The 9,778-nt window shown below is 49.2% G+C and overlaps 1 protein-coding gene across 1 annotated transcript; it reads right to left on the reverse strand.

Moving 5' to 3' along the window:
* Positions 1 to 587: 587 nt before the first annotated feature.
* PROKR2 (prokineticin receptor 2) lies at positions 588 to 9,251 on the reverse strand. The gene is made up of 3 exons (XM_024926905.4): positions 8,734 to 9,251; positions 6,153 to 6,618; positions 588 to 4,101 (listed from the first exon to the last, which is right to left on the reverse strand). The coding sequence occupies exons 2-3, from the start codon at positions 6,608 to 6,610 to the stop codon at positions 3,405 to 3,407; spliced, it is 1,155 nt and encodes a 384-aa protein (XP_024782673.1). The 5' UTR covers positions 6,611 to 6,618; positions 8,734 to 9,251; the 3' UTR covers positions 588 to 3,404.
* Positions 9,252 to 9,778: the final 527 nt, after the last annotated feature.

Below are 9,778 nucleotides of genomic sequence, written 5' to 3' on the forward strand. Positions count from 1 at the left end.
TTTGATTTCTTCAATTTGTAAAGCAACTTATTTTAAATGTTGAATGCTGATAGAAAAGCCTTTAATAGCTTCATTACAGAGCCATCTTTTTTCTTATTCTGGCTGAGGAAATGGATCTGTTTTGCTAAATGAGATTAATTTTTCAATGTATATAATCATAGGCATAAATGTGTACATCTTAGCATATTAAAAGTGTCTTAAGCTTACCATTAATTAGTCTTGAGAAGAAAAGACTAAATACAAGTGTAATTAATTTATTACCAGTTGGAGGGATGAATAGTCACGGTGCAATCAGCAGCTTTCATTGGAAGAAACAAGACTGTTTTAGAATGAAGGCATCGCATCAGTCCAGGACCATGATTCCTTGCTTATTTGCACGCATGAATACACTCCGGGGCCATTAGCTTGAAGGACATAACCGAGAGGAGGCTGATTGATGCTATGAGCTACCACTGTTCTAAAAATGCCTTCAGTAAGTTCCTTCTCTGTTTCAAGGTGGGACTGTTTAGGTAGCTATTACTTCACTCATATCTAAATATACTAACACGCTTAAAAGATCAGCAGAGAAAGCACTTGAAACCTGTGACTAAATTCCACATGTTAATGATTTAATTGGATAACAACATTACACTTTAATCACTGGAAAATCACAAATACACACTGATATTTACAAAAGTTTTTTCAGTTAAATTTCAATGAAAGGAAGTTGGTATATTCTAGGACAAAAAGGAACAGGGCGATGAATCCTGCTGACAGACTTGACTGGTACATGGTCCATTCCTAAAGAATCTCCTGATTCGGCTAAGAGCCAGGATAGAATAATAAATAAAAATACAATTATTATATTTATAGAAATGTACATAACCTAAAATTGTTACTTGCTTGGCTTTGAAATGCATTATTACACAATGCATTTCAGAGCCAAGCAAGTAAGAATTTTTGTAAATCAGAATTAACAGTTTTGCTTAGGCTAATATTATAGTGTGTTTGCATTTTCTTTTATTTTCCTTTTGAGATGGAATCTTGCTCTGTCACCCAGGCTGGAGTGCAGTGGTGCGATCTCAATTCACTGCAACCTCTGCCTGTGGGGTTCAAGCAATTCTCATGCCTCAGCCTCCTGAGGAGCTGGGACCACAGGCATGTGCCACCACGCCAGCTAATTTCTGTATTTTTCTAGAGATGGGGTTTCACCATGTTGGCCAGGCTGGTCTTGAACTCCTGACCTCAGGTGATCTGCCCATCTTGGCCTCCCGAAGTGCTGGGATTACAGATGTGAGCCACCGTGCCGGCCTGCATTTTCTGAGAGTACAATGATTGGGCTGAAGGTGAGTCTGCTGGGTGGTGATAGAAAGAAACATTGGTTGAAACTTCAGTCAGAGAAACAAATCAACAAATAATAAAAACAATCAAACAAGCAAACAATTAATTCCTTGTCTATAAAAAATTAGGAATTGGTCAAATATGGATGGGTCAGTCCCAAACCAGGTACCATTTATATAGCTACCACATCAAAATGAATCAAGAAGAAATGAAGATGTGTACCTACAGTTACCACAAATGTATAATAATACAAACAGATTCAGAAGTGATATTTATGCAGCACTAGGGTGCTATTTTGCAACATGCAGGGAAGACTGTCAACACTTCTAAGACTGCAGGGATGCTGAGAGTCTTGGGGTCACTGAGAATCTGAGGTTAAATTTCCCAGATTATAACCAAGAACACGGATCCCTTTTTGGCCCACTGTAGACAAGGTACACTGTGAAGTCTTCAGGAGTCTTTCGTCCAAAGAACAGGGATGAAAAAGTGTGGGTATTTCTCTAATAAATCACAGTGGATGGGGTTTCCAAATAAACTCCCTCCAAATAAACTGTTCAATATCACTTCTCCATTCTTATCGTGTGCACAGTTGAAAAGCACATTCACAAACCATGGCCTCAATGGGCTCTCCCAACAGTCTTGCAAGGTATGAAGAGCAGATATTTTCATCATCGCCATTTCATTAAAGCAAAACTGAGACACAGAGAGAAAACATCATGAGTTTAGGACTTGAGTCTTAGAGTTAGGACCTGAACCCAGGTCTTTGGATTCTATGTAGAGTTCCTTTTGTAAAAGAGGGAGTGTTCTAGAAAGTGGTCCAGTCCTTAGCAAAATGCCCACAGAGATTTTGTTCATTGCCAGTGGCAACCTCCACTTTTTTCTCTGTCCTCTTTCCCCCTGACCCCAGAGCCACTGAAATCCTTTGCACTGAGGAGGCAAAAATTGACACCTCAGGATTACCCATCTCCACCCAAATGAAATGATAAGCTTTCAAGCATCAGTGGGAAAGTGATTTTTAGGTTCTTTCCTTTGAAATTACACCATTGTGGATAACCACATAAGGCTGGGCTGACTATAAGAATTTTTTTTTCTTGAAGCCAAAATCCTAGAGAATGCCCTGGGAGGCAGTAGGAGGTGGGTGGGAAAGTTCAGTATGATGGCTTTAACGCACCTCCCATGATGCTGTAAACCCCGCACTGACAAACTTATCGTTACATTTCCATTGTGTCTAAGAGTCTTCTTCTATAGCCGTTGGTTGTTGTTGTTTTGTTTTGTTGTTTGTTTGTTTTTTTCCTGAGACAGAGTCTTACTCTGTCACTCAGGCTGGAGTGCAGTGGAGCAATCTCAGCTCACTGCAAACTCCAACTCCCAGGTTCAAGCTATTCTCCTGCTTCAGCCTCCTGAGTAACTGGGATTACAGGCGCCCGCCACCACACCTAGCTAATTTTGTATTTTTAGTAGAGACAGGGTTTCACCATGTTGGCCAGCCTGGGTTGAACTCCTGAACTCAAGTGATCCACGTGCCTCAGCCTCCCAAAGTGCTGGGATTACAGGCATGAGCCATCATGCCTGGCCTATAGCCTTTTGATATTCCTGCACTGGTAAGATACAGAATTAGGGAAGATGGAGGGTGAACTATCTATATATCTGGAGATAGCTTGGAAACTCCAATAGCTTCTGCTATTTTGTTATGTTTTTTATATGTTTTTGATTGTAATCAAATCAAGTGTTTTTGATTACAGTAGGTGATGAGTAAATGTCAGCTCCTGCTGTCCCTGTCTAATCTCATTGGTGTGGTTTGCACACAGTACATGTTCAGTCCATGTCAGTTGCTGCTCCTTGTGTCTAATCTCCTTGTTGGGATTGTAGACACAGTAGGTGTCGAGCGGATATCAGTAAATGTCAGCTGATTTGGTTCATGTCTAGTCTCATTGTATGTTACGACTTTGCAGCATTCGGCTTGTTGAGGGCACGGGGGAGGCATGAACACAGATGTCATTTCCCATGCAGCCTATGAACTTGGTTGATGGTGGGTGATGCTCTGAGTACTGGACTGGGGTTTTCAATTGTGTGACACCAGTGGGTCACTTCAGCCTGATACAGTCCACCTCTTCTGTGGCGGGCACCCCGTTGGTTCTGAGGTCAAGGTCGGCACTGGACTTGCTCCCCCGCTGGGAGGGACGCCAGTGCAGCAGCATCATCTTCTTGAAGTACTTCATGGTGGTGTTCTTGACCGTCACGAAGCACACGGTGTTGATCATGCTGTTGCTCATGGCGATGCACTCGACCACGTAGAAGGCAGTGAGGTAGTGCTTTTCCTTCACGAACACAGTGGGGAAGAAGTCACGAACGATGGTGAAACCGTAGAAGGGTGCCCAGCACAGCACATAGGCCGTGAGAATGCACATGAGCACCAGGACCGTCTTCCTGCGGCAGCGCAGACGCTTGCGAATCTGCTCCGTCTGGAACCCAGGGACTGCCTTGAACCAGAGCTCCCGGGAGATCCTGGCATAGCACAGGGTCATGGTGACCACAGGGCCCACGAACTCGACACCAAAGATGAAGAGGAAGTAGGACTTGTAGTAGAGCTGCTGATCCACGGGCCAGATCTGGCCACAGAAGATCTTCTCCTGGCTCTTGACAATAAAGAGGACGGTTTCTGTTGCAAAGTAGGCCGATGGGATGGCAATGAGAATGGACACCATCCAGACCAAGGCGATCAGGAAGGAGGCCGTTTGATAATTCATCCGTGGTTTCAAAGGGTGAACGATGGCGAGATATCTGGTGGGGGAGGGAAGCCAACAGTAGTAATGATGAATACTTGGAAACGTTAGTTTGTAACTAACCCCAAACATACACTAAAGCAGTGGCACAGTGAATCCTCATGTACTTGTTATCCAGCTTTAACAAGCTTCATCTTATTTTAGCAACATCATTTGGCATAGTGAAGTGTTTTAGTGAAAACAGCACAGGCTTTGGGTCAAACAGGCTGAATAAATCCTAGGTTTTCCCTGGATTGGCTTTGGGGTCTGGGATGAATTATTCAATCTCCCTGAGATTTATTTCCTCAAATGCAACCTGGAATAAGATGATACTTACTTTGCAGGGCTACTGTGAACACTAAATATGGCAATTTTTGTAAAATGCTTTGTGTATAGTAGGCGTTCAATAAATACTTGTGGCCTGTTATTATTCTTAAGCATCCTATTATACCACCTTGGGTTTCCATCTTGTCATGTGTTTCACCATGCTGGCCAGGCTGGTCTCAAATTCCTGACCTCAGGTGATCTACCCGCCTCAGCCTCCCAAAGTGCTGGGATTACAGACGTGAGCCACTGCACCCGGGCTGACTTTGTGTCTTTCCATCAAATGATACTTTGCACCATTTTCCCTGGAGAATTGTGTGCAGTTGGTTGATGGGTACACATTTCATAAGGGATGGTTTCAGGGCTGGTGAGCCTGAGTTGTAGCAAAATCGTTTTTCCTGCAGAAATTATGTTATACAAAGGAAGGAGGATGCTTCCTACACCCATCTGTGTATTTTATTACTAAAATGAAAAATATTAAACTGGTTGAATAAAGAGAACAAATCTAAGCAGCACTGAGAACAGGGGAAAAATTTAAGAGTTGAAAAGATGAAAGGAAAAAAGATGACTAAGCAGATCATCCTAATGAGCACAGCTTACAATGGTGGACAGCAACCAAGAGAAGGTGACCACTGCCCCCTCGAACAGAGCCAGTGATGGCCTGATGCTGGCCTGCAGCTGTTCACATAAACAAAATGTGTGTAAGATTTGTCATAAACTGCTATTATACATTTTACTTTATAAATTTAAAATAGAGCAAGGGCTGGTGACGAGGAATAAGTTCTAGTGTTCTACAGCTCTATAGGGTGAATATAATTATCACAATTTATTATATAATTTCCAAATAGCCAGAAGAGTGGATTTTGAATGTTTCCAACACAAAGAAATGATAAACATTTGAGGTGATGGATATGCTAATTACCTTGGTTGATCATTACACATTGTATACATACATGCATAGAAATATCACTCTGTATGCCATTAAGTATTTACAATTATTATGTGTCAATTAAAAATAATAAAAGCAAAAAATAAAATAATAAATACATAAAGGAAAGGAAAAAATAAAATAGAGCAAGGACTTCTGGAAATATCTCATGCAAATGTATGCAAATGAGCACACCAACATATGCAGAAAAGCAAAAGCAAGCGTGTCCTTTCCTCTTTTGCACAAACAAACCCTGTTATCTTCTTTTAAAATGAGCTCTGCAACAAAGTCTATCAGAAACAACAGCACATACGGTATGATTTTTTTATGACGTTAAAGAACAGGTGAAACTGAACTGTAGTGATAGAAATCAGATTGGTGGTTGCCTGGTGGGGGAGGATTGACTGGTGAGGAGCACAGAAGGTTCTCTAGCTGATGGAAATGTTTCACATCTCCACCTGGAGGGTGGCTACAGGAAAAGCCTAGTACATGTTTTCCTGACTGGAAGCTGCCCTAGTTAACTCTCATGTGGCTTCTAGGTAGTAGCTGCCTGCCCTTTCTGTTTTCCCTTTGTGTTGATGCCACATACTGTCATGTGGCATGCCTGTATCTGAAGCACATGTGGTATCTGGGGGCATGGCCCAGAGATGGGCCACTCAGCAGCCCCAGTCTTGCTCACATCTGGGGGAACAGAACACAACTGGAGAAACAAGACCTCCTCTTGCCCTCCAAAGATTGGTGAGCATTCCTACAGAGCCTAAATGAGGAAAGAGACAGCCTGGCCCAGCCCCACCACTCACCCCACCCACCATCCTCACCTGTCAATGGCAATGGCCAGCAAGGCATTGGTGGAGACGTAGAGGGAGACGGTGCGCAGGTAGTTGACGGAGGCACAGAGCACGTGGCCATGCTCCCAGGAGAGCTGCCGTACCACGTAGTAGTCCATCTCGAAGGGGCAGCAGATGATGGCCACCAGGAAGTCGGAGATGGCCAGGTTGGCAATGAGCAGATTGGTGAGGTTGCGCAACTTCTTATAGCGGGTGAGGGCAGCGATAAAGACAAAGTTACCGATGCCGCAGACCAGCATGATGCCTGCCAGTGCAATGCCAACGACGATCTTGGCTGCGAGGAAGGTCCGGGTCTTGGTCATGTCCTCATCCTCATCCATAGGGAGGTCATAATCACCATAACTGAAGTTAAAGGAGAGGGAGGAGGCATGGTCTTGCGGTGGATTAAAGTTGGGTGCGAAACTGGTGTTTCCATTCTGGGCTGCCATGGTGATGTCTGCAAGAAAAGTGGTGTGAGGGAGGTGCGAGGGGTGAGGGTCCAGACCTTCTGCTCTTTCAGGGTCAGTGAGCCTAGCACCCTGCCCACATCCTTGGGGAGAGTTGACTCTCCATCCTGGATCCTGGAAGGAGGCACAACCAGTGGGCAACATGCAGGAGAACATCTGGTCACATTCCCTGAGTTCCCCAAGTACAGGCCAACCAGACCCACTGCCTAACCAGATGGAACTACCCAGGATGCAGGAGAGGAGACCTGAGATCTGTAAGTTGGGAAACCCTCCGTGGCTGCCCAGCTGTCAGGAAGGACAGCATAGGATGGATCGGACTCTCCAGAACTCTCAAGAAGAATGTGCACCTTTGCCCTTTGCCCAGGGGCCAGGGCCTCTTTGTCTGCCCAGTCACATCCTCCAGCCCCCAACACATCAGCTCCCACAGGGGCTTCAGGAACGTTTCCAAGGATGCTCCCATGAGCTGGCCAGGCTCCTACAGCTGTCACCACGTTGTGGCACCTGTTGGCCAGGGACAATGAAGCAGGAGGGCCAGGATGCTGCGGGGTCTTCTCTCCAAAGCAGGACACCACTCCTTCTGTACTGACCAAGCCATAGACTTGGAAATCACCAAATTCACTTTCACATGGACAGACTGAGTCACCCTGGGCCAGTGATTTATGCTCTCTGAGTCCTAATCTTCCTGTAAACCAAATTCCTGCTGCCCAGTCCAGTGCCTGGTGCATAGTGGGGGCTGGACAGACATCTGTTGAGTGCATGACCAGGGCGCTGTAGGTGGAGGAGGTGGTGGTGGGGTGGGGGAGGGGAATTCCCCTGCTGCTCCCCGTTCTTTGGGAACCAGCTCCAGAAGGAAATCCTCTGCCGCCCTTCCCACCCTACTCCAACTTTGGATCTGCTCTCTGACCTCCTTCACTTGGCCCTAGTTGTCCACCCAGAGTCAACCCTGCCTGAAAGGCACCATGTCCTGTCACCAAGGTCTCAAAATAGGGAAAATAGTCTCTGAAGCCCTCAGCCCGCAGGAGATAGGGCACCCCAGGGTACAAGCCTTCACCGAGGGGCTGGAAAAAGAGCCCAGATCCCAACACCTATAGAAAGGGGCCCTGGCTGTCCAGCTGTGAGTGGCCTTCCCCTCGCCTCTCAGCACACCTGGAAACGACTCCACATGTGGGCGCCGCGGGATGCTGGGTAGCAAGGAGATGACCCAGCTGAACAATGCATTTGGTCCACTCCTGCGAGGGGAGGAGAACGCCGAGGGACAGGAACTGCGCGCCAGCGAAAGACACCCTAACCTGGGGTGCGCCCGCCAGCTGCTTTCCCAAGGTGAAAACCTCCAAGAGGCGAGATGCAAATCCCAGTGGCGTCCACACCCGGAGGTGTCTTCTCTCCAGGTCGCCCCTCCGTCTCATGCGACACCCCGATCCCCGCAGCCTCTGCTCAGCCTGGGACCAAGAATCGGGAGTCCTACCCCTCCTCGGCTTTCCAGCCCCCTAACCCAAGACAAGAGGGCGCGCGCCCGGGCTGGGACAGGTCCCAGCCGCATTTTCGTAGATTGCACTCCCCGCCCGGGAGCGACCCGTTCCAGCAGCCCCCTTCCCGCCCCATCAACGCGGCCGCACGGTCGGCGTCTAGAGGCGACATCCTGGCAAAGACAGGAATCAAGTCAGAAATTCAGGCTCTAGAAGCAAAGGCTGCGGTGCCTCCTGGCTGGAGGAAAACGGCGGGTGGGTGGACGATGCGGTGCGCGGGAATTTCCCCACGGACGCTTGCTGTTTTCTGCTCACCTTTCAGGAAGGTGCCCCTCTACCTGCACCCTCCCCTGCAATTTGGAGCTCGTCCGCGAGCTCAGCTACCCGCTGGCTCCCTCTGCCCGCGCCCGCACACCACAGACTCCGCTTACCGCACCCTACCCGGTCCTAGAGGGCCCAGAGGGGATCTCCTGAAACCAACTCGCCTGCTTGGAGCCAGCCCCGACGCATATCTCGAGAGCGGCGGGAGGCAAAGCAGCCAGAATGCCGGAGAAAAAAGTGGGCGTCAGAGGCCCTTGTCCTAGCGACTCCCCCACCGCACCGACTGAGTCCCGGGACTGCAGGGATCTAAGCCCTTACCTGTCTCGGCGCCTCCTTTCTGTGCGCTCTGCGGCTCCGGAAGCCGGATCGAGGGTCACAGCGTGGTTGGGCGCAGGCGGGCCGCTCGGTTTTCACCTCGAGGACCCGGACTTGCACTTGCAGAGCCGCTGCGTGGGGGATGTCCCTCTTTTTTCCTCGCCCCGGCGGGCTCCTCCGGCGTGTCAGGGTCTCTGGGTTCCAGCTGGAGTTGGCGCTCCGCCCCCACAGCTCTTTCCAGCGTCTCGGACCTGTGCGCCCCGCCCCGCGCTGGACTCCGCCCCGGGGTCCCCGCCTGCCTCCTAGTCCAGGCCAAGGGTGGGTGCCCAGCTCCCGCACCCCACCGCGTGCTCTCGGGCTGGTGCGTCCAGGGCGCGGGCACCGTAGCTCCGGCCGCGCTGACGCGAGTCCCCGGCAGCGGGGGCACCTCTCGCACGGATTTCAGCGCCTTCGCATCCCGTCTGAATCGGACCACACAGTAGCCGGGTTTCTACCGTGCGCTTGGGAACAGTGAGCACCGCCCTCTGCCGCCAGTCGTGGCACCGCACCCGGGTCGCGCGCGCAGGAGGGGAGAGTCCTGTCTTCCGGAGGTGCCCAGTGCCAGCGTCCGCGCCCACTAGAAGGTGACCCTTTCAAGGAAAGCCCGGCTCCGACGAGTGCGGTGTGGGCCTTTGGAGATGGCGGTGAAGGAGGAGGCCCCCAGGAGGAAGCTGGGGATGGGGACAGTTTGCTCTGCTCAAAGCCCCTGAAGTCCTCACCCAAACTTTGCGATGACCACCACTATCAGATTCCATGGCCGTATAAAGACAATCCCAGGAGTGCCTCAGCCCATCTGTCCGGAGAGTCCGGAGCCCTTCACTTTGCTTCTGACAGGTTCGAACTCCTCCCACGACCTTCCTGGTTAAAACACAGGAACTGCCCATTCAAATGACCGGTGCCCAGGAAGCTCTGGGCATACAGGATTGAACCTGTGGCAGGACCCTGAAGGTCTAAAAAGGTGTTCCCCATCGTTAAACCCCAGCCAGCGGATTATTGGCAGGTGGGAACA

This window comes from Pan paniscus, chromosome 21, assembly GCF_029289425.2.
Source record: "Pan paniscus chromosome 21, NHGRI_mPanPan1-v2.0_pri, whole genome shotgun sequence".
Taxonomy (NCBI): domain Eukaryota; kingdom Metazoa; phylum Chordata; class Mammalia; order Primates; family Hominidae; genus Pan; species Pan paniscus.

Coding starts and splice junctions, on each gene's coding strand:
- PROKR2 (XM_024926905.4), bottom strand. CDS start 6,610: ATGGCAGCCCAGAATGGAAACACCAGTTTCGCACCCAACTTTAATCCA. Junction 4,102..6,152: donor CTGGCCATTGCCATTGACAG/GTGAGGATGGTG, acceptor CTCCCCCACCAG/ATATCTCGCCATCGTTCACC.